This window comes from Mustela erminea, chromosome 4, assembly GCF_009829155.1.
Source record: "Mustela erminea isolate mMusErm1 chromosome 4, mMusErm1.Pri, whole genome shotgun sequence".
Taxonomy (NCBI): domain Eukaryota; kingdom Metazoa; phylum Chordata; class Mammalia; order Carnivora; family Mustelidae; genus Mustela; species Mustela erminea.
Window position 1 is genome coordinate 57,913,279 of NC_045617.1, and position 23,572 is coordinate 57,936,850.

The window sequence follows — 23,572 nt, forward strand, 5'->3', positions numbered from 1 at the left end:
GTTTATCATGGAGTGTTCAGCACAGTTAAACTATATATTAGATGGTAAAACAAATAAGAATGTAAAATCATATGACCTTTGGAAGAAAAGGACAGAAATATACCCATAAAACAAAGAGAGAACCAAAAATCTACTTTTCCTTATGGATTTTAAGTATATGAATTGCTCTCTTTAAACTGAAATTGCTCCAATAAAAATATACTGTGGAAAAAATAACGGGGAGGCATAGTATTTTCATTGTACGCAGTTTGATATCAAGCAAAGTTATCAAAAAGTTGGAATTTTTCTAGATGCTTTAAATGTGTGGTATTTTGGGATCCATCAACATATATAGTCGTGCACCCATAACATTATGTATAGAAGGATCAAATATCTATGTGCTTTGGTTATGGTCTCTCTCCCACTTCTTAGAAGCTCCACAAATCAACAAAAAACAACAATCTATATTTGTACACAAACTCAGCAACGCCAATGGTCTACAAAGCTTTATATGGAAAAAAACCCACCCAGGCTAAGTAGTGTATCCCTCCACTTTGATATCTTTGAGTCATGGACTGTCATAATACTAGACTATGACTGCTCTCTGTGTATCTCTCATACACTCCGTAAAATGAACTAAGAGTTTTGAAGGTTAAAGAAAGACTGATTTCACAAAAATTGCACTCAACACACTTTTTGCACTTCTCACTACAAGTTTCTTTACAGAAGAATGTAGAAAACTTCACACTTCACACCTCTGACCTTCTTTTCTAGAGTCATTTGAGAGGGCAGCTTTCTGTAACTAGAATATCACTATTTTTATGACTAGGTACTTTGCTAATGATTAGCAATAAACATTAACTTTTCCCAAGATGCAAGCACAAGAAAATTACCTCAGCAGGTGTATTTATGCTAAGATTTCTTAAAAGTGATTCAAAGATTTAAAATCAGATCTATTTTGATCCTGATATATCATTGTTTCACAATTTAAAATTACTTCTTGCATTTCTTCTGGCTTTCTTTAAAAATTCTTTTTCTTTTCACTTCTGGTTATAAGTTGTTATTTTTCTTTTCTTTACAATGCCATAGTAATTTTGCTACATTGAGACTTTGTTTCATTTATGCTTATAAACTCAAAGTACCTACTTTTAAAAAATTTTATCTATTTATGTACCTATATAGCTATCTCATTTTGCTGCCTTCATGCTCAAGAGAGAAGAAATTAGAAATACAAGATTTTGACGAGATTTTAGGGCAGGTATATATGAAGCAAGAGATCTAATATTATTAATAAATTTACTATAAAATATGTAAAATAAGTATAAAACACACTATGTGAAATAGCAAAATATCCCCATGGGAGGAAAAATGGAAAATGAATAAAAATCATGAAACAGTACATAACACAATGCACTTCAAGTATTTTTAAGAGGAAAAGAAATGACCAAGGCAAAGGCTGAACACATAATAATACATATTTTTAAAGTGGAAGAACACATGCAAAATTAAATCTAAAATTTTAGCGGTGGCATTGTCAAAAGCAAACAGCAAAAATTCATGTGAAGACTGATTCCAAGGTCAATATACCTCTCTGTTTTTTAATTTTTTAAAAGTTTTTCAGTGTTCCAAGACTCATTGTTTATGCACTACACCCAGTGCGGAAAAAGTCAATTATCATACGGTTTCACTTACTTGTGGAGCATAAGGAATAACATGGAGGACATCAGGAGAAGGAAAGGAAAAGTGAAGCGGGGACAATCAGTGGGGGAGACGAAGCATGAGAGACTGTGGACTCTGAGCCTGGTAGTGGATATTAATTTACCTCTTTTAAAATGAAACACTTTGCACATGAGCTAATGAGCACTTGGTGTTATACTGACCTGATGAATCACTGAACATTATATCAAAAACTAACGATGTCCTAGACCTTGGCTAATTGAATTTAAATTAAAAAAGAGTAAAAATTTAAAAAAATGAAACATTTTACCAAAACACAAATTCTTTTTGGTATCGGATCATTTCTCTTGTATAACTAACATAATAAGAGACATCAGAGAAAAGAGTACATGAACGTTTTAATATTAAAATTAAACTTACGTCTCTAAGTTGTCACCTTCAAGAACTGTCTGGACAGGCAGGTAGCCAAGCCGAGGATGTTTGGCAAAGTATTTCTTTGATCTGAACTTATTCTTCAGCACCTTTGTGAAGTCTCGTACGTCTTCCCCAGATGTTGTCTAGAAAGTTGAAAAAATTATACTTCTTTCATTAAAATGGAAGGAGATACTAGCTATAATAAATTTCAACCAGATATGAATGAAAACAGTTTCAGTAGCTTTATGTATTTCTAGAACAACAAAGCATGTCACAAAATCACAAAACAACCAGGACTCCTCTTTAAATATATCAGCAATTGGTTCATATTTTTTTTATTTTCATAACTAGCTCATTTCTCCAATATTTAAAAAATTGGGCCAAAAAGTAAAATCAGTTTTGGCAATGCTATTGGCTGATTCCTACTAATAAAAGAGTTGTGACTTGCTCTTAAGTGTGTTTAGTGATGATGAAGGATTTTGGATATAATATGGTTTTAACTACGGTGAATAAATGAGGCTGAGCTATCCAGCACCTACTGACTTCCCACAAGCCAGCATCGGTTGGAGTCTGGAAAAGGAGAAAGCAATAAATAAGAGAGAAGGAATAGGGCCACGATATTGTCAGGAATACTGTCAGTCTGTCTTTCCCAAGCATACAAACATATCATTATTGGACATGGACTAAATTCGTGATGCAATATGAAATGTTACTCTTTCCTTAACCATTTCAGGATGATTAGCTAATAATCATTTGGGGTGAAGTGAGCTGAAATCCACCCCCACCCCAACCCCTCTTCCCATCCCATGAATTGTTCCCAAAGCCTCAGCGTCTTACTCTCCATCACCAGCTCTAGTTTTCATTTACAGTATGTTACACAGACACCAACTTCGGTCCTTGTGAAAAGGCATTTAAGATATTTACGTTAACTGCAGGGAGCTAAATTAAAGTCTTGTTTTTCTGACTCCTAGTTGGCTATTCACCCTAAACCTGGAGAGGCCTCACTCCTATCCAAACCGGAGAACTCTTCTGTAATAACAAACCCAGTACTAAATACACTGCTTACTTGCTGCCTGGCCCCCCTTCTCCTTGCACCCTCCCCAGTCCGTCTCTATGACAAGCATGCCCAGGACTCATACAAACTTGTTTTGCAAACAGAAGCTTAAAAAATATAACTATTTTTTAAAACAACTAAATTCTGAGTCAGCCCTTATGTGGTTTTGTAGCTTTCCATCTGCTCTCTTTCTACCTAAATGTGTCTGCTTCTAGTAGAAAATTAAGAGAACTTTTCATTCTTTAAGCTTGCAGAGCAGAGAGGAATGAGCCCAAGTTATTTATAATGTAAGTTCAACAATTTTCATTTTACTTAAAAAAAAAAAAAAGTATAGCAAGGACCACCACCCACATTGTCACTAGGCCTTGCCATCATACCCACAGTGTCCAATCTTTCCAGAATAACACAGAACAAACTATATAATGTCTGTAGCTGTTTAGGTACAGATCCTTCCAAAGACAAAGGAGGACAGAAAATAAGCTATTCATGAAAAGAAAAAGAATCCAAGGCACTCTGCAGAGGAAAAGTGTTGCTAAGATAGACAATGGTTTGGGGGGTACTAACCAGATGGAACAGGAGAAAGAAGTAGAATAACACTTGGGAATAAAGAAGGAAACTTTTACAGAAGGAATGTCTGGGACTGAGGCTAAAGCCAAAAGGACCTTTCACCTTATAAAGGACATTTGGACCTCTAGCAATGGGTACCACAACTGCAGATCATTACATCGATAGATGCATTCTCCGTGCATGTTTTGATAAAGAAGAAAAGAAGGGAAGAAGCTTTCCATGATAGAAATACAAAAAAAAGACCCCAATACAAAGAAAAGCATTTATGACTCAATTTGTTTTTCTGTCTGCTCTTAAACCTTGTTAATATACAATGAGATATGTTAATATACATTACTTGGCCCACCTTCCTCTGGCAATAAAAACGTTCTACCATTGAGCTCAGTGGTTTTCAAGCCATATCCAGGCTTTCCATCAGGTGGCCCTGGATGGGGTGGGTGGGGGGAAAGGCCAGGAGGGTAAGGTACCAGGATACTTACCATCAGCTGCAACCATCAGCTCAAAAAAGAAACCCTGTACCCATTTGCAATCACTCCTACCCTGCCCTAACCCTGTCGCCACCCCTCAGCTCCTGGCAACACTAATCTTTCTGTTTCTATGGATTTGCCCGTTCTGGACATTTCTTATCAATGGAATCAGGTGATATGTGGTCTTTTGGGACTGGCTTCTTTCACTTAGCATAATGTTCTTCTAGCTTATCTCTATTTAGGTTTCAACATGAACTTCTGCTTGGGGGAAAAAAATGCACATCATTGAAAGTACACGTCTAATTCTGCATGAAACATTCTTTAGGTAAAGACACTGAAGACGTGGAAGAACAAAGGAAAACCAACCAACCAACCAACAACCAAAAAACCCCATCTCCCACAAAACAAAAATATAAAAAACAAATAAAGAGCACCAACCTGCCTCCCAAAAAGTTATAGCAGGGGCTGAAGTTAATTGTGATAACGTTCAAATTTAGTATTGAAAAAAAAGTGCATTCTCATGCAGAAATTGCATTATTTTTATTTCCTTATGAATTTTCATATCAAGGGGAATAAAAACTTCTAACAAAACTTACAATCCAAAGGCAGTGAATTCACTAATGCCATAAGCTTTATGTAACATTAAAAAAAAAAAAAAAAAAAAAAAGAAAGTAATTCATCCCACAAAAACTAGGTGTTACATTCCGGTTAGCAAAATGTAATTCTTTAGTTGAAAGAGAGCCAAGAAAATGAATCACACCTATTTTCTGACCCAAAAAAAAGGTAAAAGATATTTTTACATATTTGGTCTAATTTGCTATCTAATGACAGTATCTAATATCTCTCTTTCAAAGCACTAGAGCAACAGTTTGGTAAAAAGCAAAGACCACCCACCTAGCATAATGAATATAATCAAATGCAGCTCTATCTTCAAGCTAGGTATAATACTTTGTTCTTTTTCTTTTTTAAGCAAATAACTATTGATATTATGATCTGAGGATGAAATTGAAAGAAACACTCATTACTACACAAATTATCCGACATTCTAAGTTATCCATGTCTTTCTTGAAAGACTAAGGCTTTCGTTTATTGCTGTAAGAAAGAAAGAAGGAGAACAAAAGATTCTGAAGAGCTCATTATATGAGACAAGGGGAATATAATGGCATAGAACTCTGCACCTTATAAATAGCTTTCCTTCATTCTCATTTTACCATCAAGGGTGGTAAGATTAGCGTTACTTTTTTGACCCCTCCGAAAGCTGACACCAAAGCTTTCAAAGCTACAAGTCAGTTAGGAGAAAGCTACTCTTGCAAACCTGGGTCTTTTCACTCTACCAGCACTATATCCCTTCTCCGAGAAAAACAACAGTTCTAAGTTTTGTAAGAGCTAAGAGCTTTAGTCATCGATTAAAATACCTATTACTACATTAAGCGACCCTGTGGCTGATTTTTTACCAAATTCATATTGAAATGTCATCTTATGACTTTTAAATTGCAGGTCTAAGACATGTTTCGTGTAAGTAGAATTAGAAAAAAATTACCCATGAAAGAAAAAAAGAAATATTAAAATCGCCTGCTTTTTGGCCACCTAGGCATTTCCACCCTTAAATTGTTTGTGACTGGACTGATTTATTTTCTAATTCTTTTTATAGTAAAACAAAACACAGATATATAAAACTATGTACAACAAATGCTTGATGAATATATAAGGCAAATCCCATCCAATCAGGAAACTGAACTTTGCGAGACATTCCAGAAACCCCTTCCACATGCCTCGTTCCACCCCTCTCTTTCCATAATAACCATTATCTTCATTTTTAAAAGCAACAACTACCTTGTGTGTAAAAAATGCATTTTCCACCCCAAAGTCTATCCCTAGATACTGTAATTGCTCATTTCAAAAAATCTGATATATTTTAATTCACATTAAATATCTACAAATTTCTCCTCCATAGCCATTTCCTTACAGTTTATGTTGGAAAACACAGGCAATGTGATGTAGCTGAACTTTACTGACTGTATATTTTTGGTGTGGTTCAGCACATTCCTCACTGCCTTGGATATCCTGCAAACCAGCAGCTGGATGGAGAGAATACATCAGCTTCAAGTGTGATCCGGCAAGACTATCAGTAGTGTTTGGTAGGCACATGATGTCTGGTTATCACTCTTCTGTGATCCTCACAGATGTCATGCTAAATGCCTATATCCACCCATTGGGGGTTTCAAAATGGCGACCTTCTATCATCCATTTTCATTTATTAGTTGAAATATTATATGAAGGCATGTCCCCATGTCTATTCTTCAGCCACTCAGTAATATAGTTCATTCAGGAAAGGCAGGATAACATGTTTGATTTTTCCCTTTTATTGACCGATTTTCCCAGCAACATATTGGTTTCCTACCATCCTCCAAAGATGACCTTTTTTAAAAATTATTATTATTTTCATGAATCATTATGAACTTGTAGATTTTTACCATATTTGATGGGTTTTTGGTCTATTGCAACTATTATCGTTATTGAAGATCAAATTGTCCTATCTTTGGCCAGTAGGAGCCTCTTCCAGTTAACTCCATTTAGTTTAAGTTCTACAGGTAACAATATAATTAATGGTCTCCACCTGTCCTTAGGATGTTATTTCTCCAGTTATTTTGTTTGCCTGAAGCCTGGTCTCTAAGTAAATCTTCAAGAAGTACTCACAGGACCAACATTCTTGTTTGTTAGTGATAATTTTCCTGAGTCCTTACTAAATAGTAGAAGGCTGGTTTTTTCTCAATATAAAATCCTTGGCTCACATGTTCTCTTCCTTTCAGTTTCTTAAGAATGTTCTTCCATTTTCTTTTGGAGCATAAGGAACAACACGGAGGACATTGGACGATGGAGAGAAGTGAGTTGGGGGAAATCAGAGGGAGTGATGAAGCATGCGAGACTGTGGACTCTGAGAAACAAACTGAGGCTTTTGGAGGGCAAAGGGGTCGGGGGTTGGGTGATCCTGGTAGGGGGTATTAAGGAGGGCACGTATTGCGTGGAGCACTGGGTGTGGTGCATGTGAATCTTGGAACACTGAAAAAAATTTTTAAATATACCCTCTAATAATCCCCAAAATAAAAAGAATTTTTTGAAAACGTGAAATGAAACAAACAAAAAAGCTTTGCTGTTGATTGTTTAATTTTCTTTCTTTTTTAAGTCATGTATTCCTTCTGTTTAAAAGACTGGAAGATTTTTTTCTTTGACTTTAAAGTCCAGTAATTTTATCAGAGCATATTATAGTATTGGGCATTCTGAATCAATGTTCTCAGGCATGTGATATACTCTCAGTATATAATTCCATCTTTTCTTTTTTGGTGGAGAGGAAGGTTTTCCTTGATTTTTCATTTTTAGTGTTTGTTCTTACTCTGGGTTTCCTATTCTGCATTCCTATTATTCATCCTTGTAATTTTTTCCCCTGTCTTCAATATTTTGTATTTTCTCTTAGATTTGTAAATTGCTTTCTTCATTTCATTTTTACTTTTAAAGTTTGTCCCCTATTCACCTTCTATTTCTCTCAAGATAGTTACCTGTTCTGTTTATTAAAACTAAAATTAGTCTTAATTTTGAAATGAGTTTTTTCTTTTATTTCTATTTCTTTCCTGAGTTCTGTCACCTCACCCTCTCCAAAATTTTCCAGTTCTGGTATATGTTTTCTTTCAAGGGTTAGTTCATTTTCTTAAGCTTATTTTAAAATAGTAGGTTATAGTTTTGACATGTTCAAGGAGCACATATTTTTGGTAAACTTTACTATACTTATATTATTTGGTTCCTACATCTTTTGCTTATAATTGCTTTATATGAGATTTGATCTTAATACTTTCTGCTCCTCAATTTTGTCATTGTCATGAAACTTATTTTCCTAATTCAGGGAAGCTTCACACAGGTTCAGGAAAGCTTCTCTAATTTTTTTTTTAAGATTTTAGTTATTATTATTATTATTATTTTTTGACAGAGTGAGACACAGCGAGAGAGGAACAGAGCAGGGGCAGGCAGAGTGGGAGGGAGAAGCAGGATTCCTGCTAAGCCGGGAGCCCCATGCAGGACTTGATCCTAAGAACCTGGGATCATGACCTGAGCCAAAGGCAGACGCTTAATGACTGAGCCACCCAGGCACCCATGGTTTCTCTAACTCCACAGGGCTCCTTCTTCTGGGGTATTAAAGAATAGGGCACTTGAGTCTAGGGATTTTCTGGTCCTTTCCCTTGTCCTATTTTGGACTAGACCATTTCTCTTTTTCATCTCCGTTGCTTTGAGCTGCTATGTCTGTGTCATTCCTAGCAGTTTATACAGCCTGTGGCTCTTTTCCTGGAAGGAAGCCCTAGGAAGTCAGGTCTAGGGACTCCAGAAGCCCAGAGCACCGCAGCACCTTCCGACCAAACCTCTGGGCTCCTCCCAGGTTCAAAGCTCTGTTTCCAAACCAGCCCTTTGAGTTCTGCACTGAATACCTGCTATCTGTTTAGGGGTTCTCCATTTCTCAGGCACCTTGCTTCTTCTTCCTTCATTTTATAGAAAAAGATATCTTCATGCAGGTTTTAATGGCTGGCGGTGGCTTATAGGCACCCAGATTTATTTTGGGGGATTTCTTATTGCCTAGTTTTATTGTAAATGTTGCCTAGAGAGTTTTGGGGTTTTGTTTGTTTGTTTGTTTTTGTCTAGTTTCTCTCTTATTATGTAAATAATTTAGAAATGGGAAGAAAATGACAAAGACAAAAGATATTGAAAAACTAGGCCACCATCTCCCCCAAATCCTTCTGGCTTGATTATTAACAAGTACATAAGAACTCACATGTCCAAACAAGGACTGTCTTTCAAATTGTCATTTTTGGAAAGCTAATAAAGGTGAGTCACTGTGAAAAACATTTTAAAACTAAACCTACACAGACAAGTGGGCATGTGAATATTCAAAATATACTTCCCTCCAGTATGCTTCTATTAAGCAGAACAGAGATGATGAAAGCTTATTTAGACAATAACAAATAATAGTTCTCAACTTGCACCCCACCAGCTTACACAAATAAATGCATGAAATATAAAAACATGTTTCTAAATTACAAAAGCTACCCTGGGGTAACTCTATGCATGCAACTCTCTACCAAAACCTTAGAAACTCCCATGTAAGCTGGTGTCAGATGATTTTTCAATCGAGTTCTATTTTGCCAACCAAAGTTGGGAGTATTTTAAAATTTCCTTCATTTTATTCCTTGGCTGAAGACAAACAGAGAAATCACATAGAACCAATTTAATCTAACCTTTACTTGTGTTTGTATATCTACATATAAATCTAGATGTATTATTCTACATATCCCTGTTCATGTTTTAAGCTATATATTCTTATTATGAATGCTGACACCTATGTACTATTGAACTTCAAAAACATGGATATATGACTGAGAGTCTTTTCCTTCTCACTAATGTGAATTACAAGGAGTAACAAGGCTAAGGTACAAAACAATCTAGAATTTAGAAATGCTAATCCTCACAGTATTATAGTCAAGTAGATCCTTGAATAAATTGCTTTACTACTTCAGCTCAAAAAAACTCCTCCCGTTAACAAGAAAGACCCACAAAGCAAAATATAAAAAGGACTATGAACAATGATGTCAAATAAGCTAGAGGCCAAAACATCCAACTTCTAAATACTTAGCAGTTTAAGCAAAACACCAATCAACTACAAATAAATAAGCAAAACCGAATTCCTTGGCCAGCTCATAACTAGGGATGGCAATATTATCTAATTCTTTAACAAATAGTACTATCATTAGAGCTTTAACTATTAGCTACAAAAATGAGTAACTTTTGGACACAGTAAAATAAGGAAGTACAAAGAGGAAAAGCCAAGCTTATATAACTAACAACACAGCCATTTGGCACATGAGTAGAATAATTGAGCACTACCCTTTGGATTATGCACAAGTGCAAAATCACTGTTGAACAGCATCATCATCATTAGCAAGATTTCTTAAACATAAAAGTCAATAATCCCAAATGGTATACGCATACTTCTAAGGAGCCTATCATTATCACAGGACTTATCCTAAAAGATATTCCGACAGTTTTTAAATTGCAAAAACAACTTCTCAGGATTGATTTCAGTTTCACTGATCTCAGAAAGCTGAAATTTAGATTACACTGAACTCCATGAAGAGGAGGAAATCAGGAAGACAAGCTTGGAGCCTTTCAAGTTCTAATGGAAAAATATGAAACTAAAAAATAGCCATCAACAGAATCACCAAGGGGTCAAGAGTAAGTAGGGTAAGAAGGCTTTGCAAAGGAAAATGGATGTTGTCCAAACCTCAACTTTAGAGCTAATGACACACTCTAAATGCACTCCACTTACTGAGAAGACAGGATAAGGGGAGCAAGAACTGAAAAGCCACTTCAGGATGCTGAGGTCAGAGAAGGAGCAATGATGCTGCACATTCAGCTTGCTGGCAAACGTCCCCAGTCTCATCTGATGAAGCAAGACTGCCAAAAAACAAACGACGCTAACGCGACGGAAAGCTTTCCAAAGAATGAACCAGCATTTTCTGATATTTGATTTTCATAGTCGTACAGATACATTGATGCTGGCAGGATGGAGGTAGGTGGACAGAACAACCAATTCTAGCTTTTCCCCTCTGTCCTTGTTTGTTTCTTGCTAACCACATATAGTTTGCAAAGAAAAGATGTGCGTTCACGTTTAACTATCAAAAGAAAACTTTTTTCTGGTTTTTTTCTTAGTAGAAAATTGATTTTTCTACAGTTTCTAGAAACACTAAAAATACGAAGCTTTGGTTTATTTGCCCGTGTATTTAATCAATATTGGCAGGAATATGCTTGAATCTAGTGCTTTAAAAGTAACATGCACTTGCTTAAAAAATGTAATACAAATGTGTTTTAAATGTTGTTAAAGTAATAAGCTGTTTTCCATATAGGTATGTGTTTCTGGTCCTCCGAACTTCTTACCAAAATCTCAATGAAACTATCAGTACAAACTAGTCCTATCCAAACCTTGCACATAAGCAGAGAATTTGGTTGATTCTACCCCACCACTTTGAATGCTGAGAATAGCTAACATTGCTGACTTTTCTAGCAATAGAATTTTCAAACATCCCCTCTCTTCTCCCTGAGCTAACACATCTCTCAAACCACCTTCTTATTCTGGCTCATACTTTGGTTCCTTCTGCCTGTATTTGTGAACAAGCATGTGCCCTATTCTTGTCCCCATTTCTCCTTTTCTGTTCTGGACCACTGTCCCTGACCAAGTGCACACAGCCTCTGCTTAGTTACCTTCCTTCCCTCAACTTGGTGGACTCTGGGTTCTTTGACTCCTAAACACACACTACATCTTGTTCATATCTGCAACTTGAACCCTTCTCCTTCAGCGAATCCTGATGCTCCTGGGATAACACATCTCCCCTATCATCTTCTCCATGATGGGCTGTATAATCTCTCCCCCACAAAGGCCAACAATAAAGGAGGTTTACCAGCATTTCGCTCTTAGCCTCAGCCTTCTCAGCAACTAAAACTAATGTGCCCATCCATTCCCCTTGGACCATACATGGCCAGAAGCAGCTACAACCTGTCACCTTCTAGAGACATACTGATGGTCTTCTAAGTGCCACCTCACTTCAAAACCTTTCATAGTTGGAACACTGAAAAAATACAATAAAATTAAAACAAAGACAAAAACAAAAAAACAAACCTTTTATGTTCCACATTAGCCACATAATGGGGTACGTCCAAACCTCCAACCACGTCAGCACTCAAAACATTATTTGGTCCCAAATTTCTAACCTGGAAAAGAAGTCCTGAGCCTTGCCCTTACTTCTTTAATATTAACAAACCTTTTCTTACCCTCATGATCTTAATCACTAGCCCTTCAACCCCTTTAGGGATTTTTTTCAGTATGGGGACAGCCCAAAGCAGTCCCAGTATCATTAACACCTTTGTATCATTCATTCCCTTGGCCTTCAACTCTATCTACCATCTCTTAATTCCACAGTGACTGAGCAATGATGCAGTCAGTGCAAATCTTTGCCAATTAACCTCAGCTGCACTCCTGTTGCAATGTAGCGATCAATTTATTCATCTCTTGTCGACTCACACTTGCCCCCAGTAGCAATTCCAAACAGTTTCCATTCTCCCTAATATTTAACCCTATCTAGCTCTCTCTCACTAGCAGCAATGGCATAAACTCTTATAAATCATATATGAAACTCACCATCCTTTCTCTTGAGTTTAAAGGGCTATCTTCTACACAACTGATGAATTACTACATGCTACATCTGAAACTGATGAGATATGTCGACTAATTGAACATTAAAAAAAGGAGCTTTTTTTCTTAAAGGGAATATCCTTTTTATATAACATACAAAAATGTGTCTAATGTGAATTAAATTTTGGTTATTTGCAGCAGAGAATATAGACACTGTTTCATAAAGATAAAATTAGGATCATTTTCATTGTGAAATTAAATGATCACAAACTTTTATTCAAAAAAAAAAAAAAGAAAATGAAAATCTTCACATCTTTAATTTAAAATGTCAGTATTTTTAAAATAAATAATAAACTGAATTCAAACATGCAGGGCACAGGTAACAAGATTTGTTTTTGTCTGATTTGTTGCTGACTATTATCTTGATCCATAAACTTAGTCATTTAAAAAAAGTACATAGTCTTACATTTCTCTACATAGAGGACTTTGCTTTCCTTCTTCATATTTTCACTGTAACTCTAATCCCCAGCAAAATGCCTATATAATTGGATACCCAACAAACATAACACTCCAGCAAGCATACAGGACACAGTTTATTAATGTGCCAAATTATGTATAATTCCCTAAGGGAGCAGAATCACTTAATCGAGGCCACCAACTTTGAACAAATCACCTTTTTCTAAGATTTAGTTTTCTCTTTAAAATGAGAATGAATTAGATGATTTCTTAGATCTTTCCAGCTTTAATATTCTATAATTAGTATTTATAATGTCAGATATGAACTCATTTAGCTTTTATGAGCCAGCTTTAACTAAGCGTAGTAAGAAAAAAGGAGTGAAAAAGAGAGTGGAGGAGGAAACCACATGGAAAACAACAGAAGATATTACACAGTCGAGTACTAATTGGTGAAACAGAGGCTACAGGTAGAGCCCGCAGGATGAGGCATCCTGGGAGGGGAAGCTGGAGGACGTTGGGGAAATGTTACACACACTGTAAATTTTACACACACATACACTGAGCTGGTTTTGTGCAGAAATGGGACTTGGAGGGATGGAGAGAGAGAGAGAGTAGAGACAGAGATATAACGTAATCTATGTCATGCTGCTGTTTTAGATGAACTCTTACTGAGCCTAATCATTGTCCTTAAACTCCTTAAATGTACAAAGTTGGGTTATAGAATGGTGGAAGAAAATATGAGTTTAAAAAAGTCATTTTCGAGAGAAGAAGAATACTACTTCACTTCTGTATATAAGTGTTTTACTGTCAATTTCATAAAATGTCTTTATAAATTATGATAGAGAATTCACACACCATTAGTCCGCTTACATCTGAAGACAAACATTGTCACAGCCAGATGATATGTTTGAAGAAATATTTCTGGAGCTTTGAGGGTTTTAAATAAGACTTCAGAAAACCTTTAACTATAGAAACATTCAGATTCAGGAAGAAGGAACTTGAAGGGGAAAGAAATGAAGTCAGTAATATAACTAGAGCACCAGCTCCACCACAAATGGAGATGCTCTATGAGAAATGCCAACATCAAGATCTGCACGGTAAAGTTTGATCCATTTAAATGCAAGTGGTGCTTATTATCTTTGCATTGAAAAATTCACGTTCGAGTTCCTTTTCCAAGGCAGACATCAAATGAGTTTAGGGAATGTTGGGTTAAAGACAGAAGAAGTGTAAAGAGGAGAGCAAAGATCCAAAGAATGCAGATGAAAAGAAAGAAAATTGGACAACCATTAATGTATTAATTCATTACTGTTCAATTCGAGTATACTGTTCAAAAATTTAATTTACATATATTTCTAGTTACTTTATCAAAAGCTGTGGAATCAAATGCAGAAAATAACCTGTCCTAAGATGGTTTATGAGGAGGTTGTTAATTAAGACCACTATATAAATTCCAGAAAGGGGCAATGGACCCCCCGCAAAGCACATCTATGAAAAGGAAGCCATCCCTTCCAACAGAGAAGTTATGATCTTGGGCATGACAACGAGTTCACAAAAATCTACATAACAAGAAGAGCTTTGGGTAACCTGCAGATGTCATTTTAAAAATGAAAGTTTTTATGCATCAGTGAAATGCATCGGTGTATCAGTGACTTGCAAGCATTCCCAAATGCTCAATGACTACTGCTGAAGAGATGCGGATTTCAAATTATGGAGTATTTTGCAAAATCATTAGGAATTGTATTTAAGACCAAGACAAATAGTAATTTTAAACATCTTTATACATGTCATCATTTTCATTCATGTATGAAATCTTTAAAATATATTTAGTTTGTCATTTTTCCCATTTTGTGACATTTTTATAATCAGTTTCCTAAATGCCTACTTCTTTTTTTTTATTTTTATTTTTTATAAACATGTAATATATTCTTATCCCCAGGGGTACAGGTCTATGAATCGCCAGGTTACACACTTCACAGCTCTCACCTTAGCTCATACCCTCCCCAATGTCCATAACCCAACCCCCTTCTCTCAAACCCCCTCCCCCCAGCAACCCTCAGTTTGTTTTGTGAGATTAAGAGTCACTTATGGTTTGTCTCCCTCCCAATCCCATCTTGTTTCATTTATTCTTTTCCTACCCCCTTAACCCCCCCATGTTCCATCTCCACTTCCTCATATCAGGGAGATCATATGATAGTTCTTTCTCTGATTGACTTATTTTGCTAAGCATGAAACCCTCTAGTTCCATCCACATCATCGCAAATGGCAAGATTTCATTTCTTTTGATGGCTGCATAGTATTCCATTGTGTATATATACCACCTCTTCTTTATCCATTCATCTGTTGATGGACATCTAGGTTCTTTCCATAGTTTGGCTATTGTAGTCATTGCATAAACATTCGGGGGCACGTGCCCCTTCGGATCACTACGTTTGTATCTTTAGGGTAAATACCCAGTAGTGCAATTGCTGGGTCATAGGGCAGTTCTATTTTCAACATTTTGAGGAACCTCCATGTTGTTTTCCAGAGTGGTTGCACCAGCTTGCATTCCCACCAGCATTGTAGGAGGGTTCCCCTTTTTCCACATCCTCGCCAGCATCTGTCATTTCCTGACTTGTTAATTTTAGCCATTCTGACTGGTGTGAGGTGATATCTCATTGTGCTTTTGATTTGTATTTCCCTGATGCCGAGTGATATGGAGCACTTTTTCATGTGTCTGTTGGCCATCTGGATGTCTCCTTTGCAGAAATGTCTGTTCATGTCTTCTGCCCATTTCTTGATTGGATTATTTGTTCTTTGGGTGTTGAGTTTGCTAAGTTCTTTATAGATTTTGGACACTAGCCCTTTATCTGCTATGTCGTTTGCAAATATCTTCTCCCATTCTGTCAGTTGTCTTTTGATTTTGTTGACTGTTTCTTTGCTGTGCAAAAAAGCTTTTGATCTTGATGAAATCCCAATAGTTCATTTTTGCCCTTGCTTCTGTTGCCTTTGGCGATGTTCCTAGGAAGATGTTGCTGCGGCTGAGGTCGAAGAGGTTGCTGCCTGTGTTCTCCTCAAGGATTTTGATGGATTCCTTTCTCACATTGAGGTCCTTCATCCATTTTGAGTCTATTTTCATGTGTGGTATAAGGAAATGGTCCAATTTCATTTTTCTGCATGTGGCTGTCCAATTTTCCCAACACCATGTATTGAAGAGGCTGTCTTTTTACCATTGGACATTCTTTCCTGCTTTGTTGAAGATTAGTTGACCATAGAGTTGAGGGTCTATTTCTGGGCTCTCTATTCTGTTCCATTGATCTATGTGTCTGGTTTTGTGCCAGTACCATGCTGTCTTGATGATGACAGCTTTGTAATAGAGCTTGAAGTCCGGAATTGTGATGCCACAAACTTTGGCTTTTTCAATATTCCTTTGGCTATTCGAGGTCTTTTCTGGTTCCATATAAATTTTAGAATTATTTGTTCCATTTCTTTGAAAAAAATGGATGGTATTTTGATAGGAATTTCATTAAATGTGTAGATTGCTTTAGGTAGCATAGACGTTTTCACAATATTTATTCTTCCAATCCAGGAGCAGGGAACACTTTTCCATTTCTTTGTGTCTTCCTCAATTTCTTTCATGAGTACTTTATAGTTTTCTGGGTATAGATTCTTAGCCTCTTTGGTTAGGTTTATTCCTAGGTATCTTGTAGTTTTGGGTGCAATTATAAATGGGATTGACTCCTCAATTTCTCTTTCTTCTGTCTTGTTGTTGGTGTAGAGAAATGCAACTGATTTCTGTGCATTGATTTTATATCCTGACACTTTACTGAATTCCTATACAAGTTCTAGCAGTTTTGGAGTGGAGTCTTTTGGGTTTTCCACATATAGTATCATATCATCTGCAAAGAGTGATAGTTTAACTACTTCTTTGCCGATCTGGATGCCTTAAAGTCTCAGCCTGCTATTTATCCACCATCTTGACTCCTCCTCCCCTAAATGCCTACTTCTACTCATGCAAATATTAACACTATACTTCTCCCCAGTTCCTTATAATGGCCAGCAGCATTCTGCACAATCTGATACTGCCTTTCTCTTTCCTCATCTCCTATCACTCTCCCTTTTGTGGACAGAGAAATTCACCCATTTCCTTCTGTTCCCCTACCATTCCCACCTCTTTCTTTCCCATCTGCATGGATATGAGACCTGCGCAGCTGCAGGGATCCCACACTCGCAAGCTCCCTAAGTTTGGCTTAATGCACTGCTGTTGTCATCTTAGAAGTTATAAGACATTTCGAACAAGGGGTCCCACCTCTTCATGATACTCTGGGTACTTCAAATGACAGAGCTGGTGCCACCTACTGCCCTCTCCTTGTGGAACAGGCTTCATTTTTTTCTGTGCTCCAACCACACCAACCTCTTCCCCATCTCTAGACTTCTGTGTCTACTCTTTCTTCTCTGAAATATGTTTCTACTAGTTCTTCACACACCTGCTTCTTTCTCATCCTTCAATCTCAACTCAAATGTTAACTTCTCTAGCCGACTTTTCCCTGATTTCTTTATCGAAAGTTCTTCCCCTAATCTTCTATCTCGTTACCCATTTATTTCTAAAAGGCACCTACTATAATCTGTAATGATCTCATTTATTTGTTTCCTTGTTCCTTGTCACACATTCCCTCCTCCTAAATGAAAAGTAGCAGGAGGGACAGTAATCTTGTCTATCCTGGTAGTACACTGATGAATTAGAGCTGAGAACAGTGTCTAACACAAGGTAAGTGCTCAATATATATTTGTTGAGTGAATAAATATGTTAATCAGAGTAATAAGTGGTGCTTCATAAATTTTCTTGGAGGATTTTTTCCTCATTAAATTTATTATGCACTACAGGCATACTACATCTATCATAATTCCTCAGCATTTTCTAGAGATTTCCTCTTTCAGTATATGGGGTACCTATTTAGTTAAGACAACCAAGATTGTGAGATTTATATGTATATGTCTTATAAAAATTGCTGTTTTTCCGTCAATTTATAATCCAAAAAGTCACTCAATTGCCTAAACCTAAAGAAAATGTACAGCTCTATGAATAAATTTTGGTTCACTATTTGGAAGGAGCTAAAAATAGCTCTTGACAGCAAATGAAGATAACTTCAGAAAAAATAGCTTTAAATCAAAGGAACAACAAGAATGAGTATCCAATGCAGTGAAGCTATAATAAAATGGGGATATTAGTCAAATGTGGTAATAATGTAAAGTGGTATAAACATCTTTTGGAAATAAGTTGACCTGAAGATTTGGGCCATAAAAATACTCAGATTCATTGACCAAGGTCATTTACTTCCAGTGTTTTATTCCACAGAAATGTAATTTATGCAGTATGGAGAAAGACCTATTTTCACAAAGATGAGTGTTGTTTATAATACCAGAAAATTTAAAATAAATGGAAATATCCAGATAAATTTGAGGGAGTGGCAAGATAAATTTAATTCACTCAATTAAATATTCTGTAACTAGAAAAATTACAAGGTGTGATAATGGGGAGAGCATTTTCTATACCTCATGTTCAGTGATTAGAGCAGGATCAAAATAACATAAATATAAGAATAAATCTAATCTGAACAAAATCAGAGATGTGATTTATTTTAATTGGATTCAGGAGCTAGATTTATGAATTTTTTACTTTCTCTGTTTTCTACTTTTTTGCTATTAAATATATTTAATTATGAAAATATATTTTAAATGTGTCTAAAAGAGATATGATTTCTCACACATAGTATCATTTTCAAAGCAGGCCAGTATGAGCTCCTAGAGAGAGTTTGCTACTAAGAAAGGTAAGTTTAAAATCAAAACACAGAAGTAAACAAAATGCAATCCATAAATTTTTCTGAAAAAAGTATAATGTTAATGAATTCAACATAGATGTATTTGTTTAAAAGAAAATAAAAACACGTATTTGTTTAAAAGAAAATAAAAACACACCAAAAAATCTAGTTAAGCCATCTAAAAGTGATTTTTTTTCCATAAAAATAGTAAAATAATAAAATAATAAATAAATAAAATAATAAAAATATTTTCTCTAAATATACTGAATAAATTTGACTTTCGTTAATTCAAAAGCTATATACCATTTAAAAAACAAACAAGAAGGATGCCTTGGTGGCTCAGTTGGTTAAGCATCCAACTCTTGATTTTGGCTCAGGTCATGTTCTCAGGGTCATGAGATTGAGCCCCGGAGTCAGGCTCCCCACTGGGCATGGAGCCTGCTTAAAATTCTCCCTCTCCCTCTGTTCCCTCCCTCCCAAACAAACAAATAAAAAAAAGCAAGCAAACAAACAAGAAGTGGCCCAGCACTCACAGGTATACAATATTCCACCATTGGGTAATGTAATTTGTGACCTTTTGCTGTTCGACCCGAAAAAAAGCAACTCTGGCAGACATCATAGTTAAAATGCTTTAGGCTTCTATACCTAGAGAGAAGAAAAGAAAATTGATTAGCTTGCATGCCTATTATTTAGTCCAAATCATTCATTTGTGGTAAGGAATGCCATTCATCCAAATCATGATGGAAATAAAAGGTAGGCTTGGCCACAAAATGTGGAATTTTCTTAGTATCTTAGCTCCAAATGAGGGCCAAGAGAATCTTGGATTTCACAAAGGAAATTAATAAACCCACCTCCCAAGTGTAAAAAAAAAATTTGGAGTTCAAGTCTCTAAAGCATGTTCCCATCGATTACAATATTGTGAGAAGACAAATATCTACATCAAAAGATTTTCTGTAATGTGTGAAAGTGAATGCAAATGGCCAGGAAGTAGAGTCATGTTTATTAGTTTGACACATCAAATTTTTAAGAAGCAATTACACCACCAATAAGAAATGAATTTCAAAATTCCCTGATATAAAGCTTCCTCTAGTGAGGGGAACAGCAGGGTTAATCAACTTAACAACAATCTTGGGCAGAAGTAGCACAAAGTGATCAGGTTACTTCTCACTAATTAAATGTCACTTTCTGCTTACTAAGTTTGACCCCAGGGGCCTTGCAACATCACCCAATTCCATCAGAGCCATATATGTATAATGAGTCAATTATCATGCATGAACATTTCTGGGATCTATGTAAATAGAAATTCAGAAAAATCTCTGCTTCTGGAGCAGAGTGGTATAAATAACGATAGTAGTAATAAAATAAGCTTCATGGAGAAGGAATGTCATTTTCAGATAGATGGAACATGCTAAGCATCCCATTTATGGGGGACACAACCCCCCAGTGGGAATCAGGGGGAAGGGATGATGAATATATGCTGAAATTGCAACAACAGAACAGAAAACAGTCTCCTGCCCCACTGGCAACAGATCATCTCACCTGAACCCAACAATGGGACATTCCTTACAGATGTTACATTTAGCCTGATGCTTTGCAGTCTCGGCCGCTGCCACTCGATGTAAAACAGGCAGCCAAACCATGGACTGTGGCTCCAGACGCATCCAGTCTATAAACTCTTTCACACTTATCTCTGGCTTATTGTTATTCTGGTAAAGAAACACATGTATTCAAAGTGAAGAAAAGCTCTTCATTTAAATTGCAGCAGGTGTTGCTTTATAATCTTCTGAAAATCTCTACAAAGTGAAAGTTCTAGAACTCTTTCCAGGTGAGTTAAAATCACAAAATATTTAAGGTTCTTCATGGAGATAAAATTTTAGAATTTAAAATTAGAAAAAGCAGAAATTATCCTATAGGAAGAAGAAAAAAATTCCAATACCGTAATAGACTCAGATTAAAAACAAAAACAAAAACAAAAAAAACCCCAAACCATAGGATTCTAGGTACTATTCTCACATAAATATTTTAAGCCTATAAAACTCATTCACCTAAGACAGTATAAATTTGAGAAAGTGAAGACTCACTGGTAACTTCCCAAACTTGAAGGTTATGATAGTTGCTAAATAAAAATTGTTACTTCTGTGTCCTGCTCCACCTGTTATAACATCACACTGGGAATAAATTACTGTGAGTATACTTGGCAACATTTCCAAATTTATTGTGATTAATTGCATTAAATATCTTAGTCTCTCTTTAGAACCTAATACTGACTAATTTTCATATGTGCAAAGTTAAATTTGTAACAACATCCTTCTCCCACTTTTGTCAAGGTCACCCTATGAGCCAGTACATGGGAGAATCATATTTAGAATGCTCATTTGGTATTTTTTTTGTATCTCTAAAACACGTAAAAGGGCCATTACAAAATGTAATAACTCATAACATCAATTCTCCTTAAAGAGATGGCATGAGCATTTTTTTTTTTCCTCAGCAATAATAAATCACTGAAAATGCTCTGGCAAAATATCTGTAGCCTTTTCCTTTATGCATAACGTGTAACGCCAGCAGTAACTTTTCTGGAACGCTTTTATATACAGCAAGCATTAAAAAGAATTTTGGGGTTTGTACAGAAGAAACAACACTAATGAATCGATTAGGTGACTCCATATGTAGTTCCACTTTCATGAGCATTACAGGAAGACAGAGGAGCTTCAGGAGAAGACAGACAGTGGGAGCACACAACCTCACCCGAAGGGCTCAGAGAAGGATTTCCAGAGAATGGTGAGATTTAAGCAAAGATCAAAAGAAAGAATAAGGATCGGCAATGAGAATAGAGCTTGTAGGTAAAGGGTAGGAGAAAGACTATTCTAAACAGAGGGCACATGCCCAAAGGGGCTGGGGCAGGAGTAAAGGAAGGCAAACTGCAGCTGGAAAGCAGACAGCAAAGGTGGCCAAACCACAGCAATGTAAAAGCGCATTTCAGAGATGTGGGGTTTTCATGACAGACTGTGGACTCGGGAAACAAACTGAGGGTTTTGGAGGGGAGGGGGGCAAGGGGATGGGGGAGCCCGGTGATGGGTATTAAGGAGGGTACGTATTGCATGGAGCACTGAGTGTTATACACAAACAACGAATCATGGAACATTACATCAAAAACTAATGATGCACTGTATGGTGACTAACATAACAGATTAAAAAAATAAATAAGATGTGGGGTTTTACCCACTGACAAGTAGTAAGTCTCCTTGAGGAGGCTGCTCTGTTTCTTGAGCCAAATGTGCTTGAAGAAATAAAACAAAAATGTACTGGAATAGTACCCAATGTCTCCTACCATTTGGTTCCCCGTTCCAATTCTCGGAACATCCTCCACACTCCTCCTGACACAGTCTACAAGTCAGCGATCCTTCACGTTTACCTGTTGGAAGCAGCTGCGAACACTGGGTTCGATATTACTGCCCCCGAACGCTGCTACTTCCCCCAGCTGCCGGGGAATCTGGATGGCGTCGTGAAGTAATAGGCCAAGCTGCCTCTGGTCACACATTTCTGTGGGCCCTGCCACTTCCTTAAAGAGATCTACAAGGAGGAGAACCACAAGGTTAATTTCCATCTGCTGAGACTATGCTTTTATGTAAACCATACCCTTGGCTTTGCCAGTTGAATGATGTAGACCAAAAAAAAAAAAAAAAAAATCATTGGGACATGAATCACATTAGTTATCTAGGGAGAAATTTCATGTCAAAATGATCCAGTTTCTTATAGAAATGAATACTTTTTGGAAAGGAATTTCCAAGTTCTAATAAATTTTAAAAATCACACAAATTTTCAATGCTTTTCATGTGAAGTTTTATAAGAACAGAACAAAGGGGAGTAAATATTTATTTGATCTTGAAAACCATTTTCAAACAATGGTAAATGGATATCAGATCAAAGTTTATAATTTGGGGTTTTTTTTTCAAGATTTTATTTATTTATTTGACAGAGAGAGATCACAAGCAGGCAGAGATGCAGGCAGAGAGAGGGAAGCAGGCTCCCCGCTGAGCAGAGAGCCCAATGTGGTGCTCGATCCCAGGACCCCGGGATCACAACCCAAGCCAAAGGCAGAGGCTTAACCCACTGAGCCACCTAGGCACCCCTCATTTTGGTTTCTTTTTAAGGAAAATAATGCTACATCTAATAGTGCCAAGAGTGAATTTTCAAACAACTGAACCAAGCTCAGTGATAGTGACATAGTAATTATAACAAAATGTAACTTTAACTATAAGCATACATAGAAGAAGCAAATCCAAGTTAGATAAATTTAATTTTCACGATCATTTGTTCACTTGGATTTGGTTAGAGTTCCATTTGTTTCTTTTTCTTTTTTTCTTCCCTTTTAAAAAATGTGAGTACAGTTGATACAATGTTACATTAGTTGCAGGTGTACGGCATAGTGATTCAACATTTCTATACATTGTGCTATGCTTACCACAAGTATAGTTAACCATCTGTCACCATACAATGCTGTTACAATACGACTGACTACATAAGCTCTGCTGAACCTTGTATTACTGATTTACTCATTCCATAACCAGAAACCTGCATCTCCCCTCTCCCCTTCACTCATTTTGCTCATGTCCCTACCCCTCTTCCCTTTGTTAAAAATAACACTATCGAAGCCACAGAATATTTATCCAGGACTCTTAGGATGCTCATTCTAAACCCATTCCTAGGAAGTGATCTCCTAGGTAATAATGCTTTACATAGAAAAGTACACATTTCAGTGACATCAATCATGCCAAACTTTCCTCTTTTGAGGAAGCCAACTATACTACTAATCCACAGTTAAGGTAAAACTACACGCAAAACACAAAAGAAAACATTCCTTAACACTTTGACATACTTCCGGATTCTGATAGAAGTTCATATTTTCATATAATAGTCAGAAACAAAAAGGTCTATCGGG

The 23,572-nt window shown here is 36.5% G+C and overlaps 1 protein-coding gene across 8 annotated transcripts in view; it reads right to left on the reverse strand.

Moving 5' to 3' along the window:
- Positions 1-23,572, reverse strand: part of UTRN (utrophin) — a 504,882-nt gene that overhangs the window by 29,266 nt on the left and 452,044 nt on the right. For all 8 annotated transcript variants that reach the window (XM_032338010.1, XM_032338009.1, XM_032338007.1 and 5 more), the window contains 4 exons: positions 22,046-22,203; positions 20,173-20,339; positions 19,167-19,278; positions 2,077-2,213 (listed from right to left, as the gene is read on the reverse strand). In XM_032338010.1, the coding sequence (XP_032193901.1) occupies positions 2,077-2,213; positions 19,167-19,278; positions 20,173-20,339; positions 22,046-22,203 (574 nt within the window). The remainder of the gene's footprint in view (positions 1-2,076; positions 2,214-19,166; positions 19,279-20,172; positions 20,340-22,045; positions 22,204-23,572) is intronic.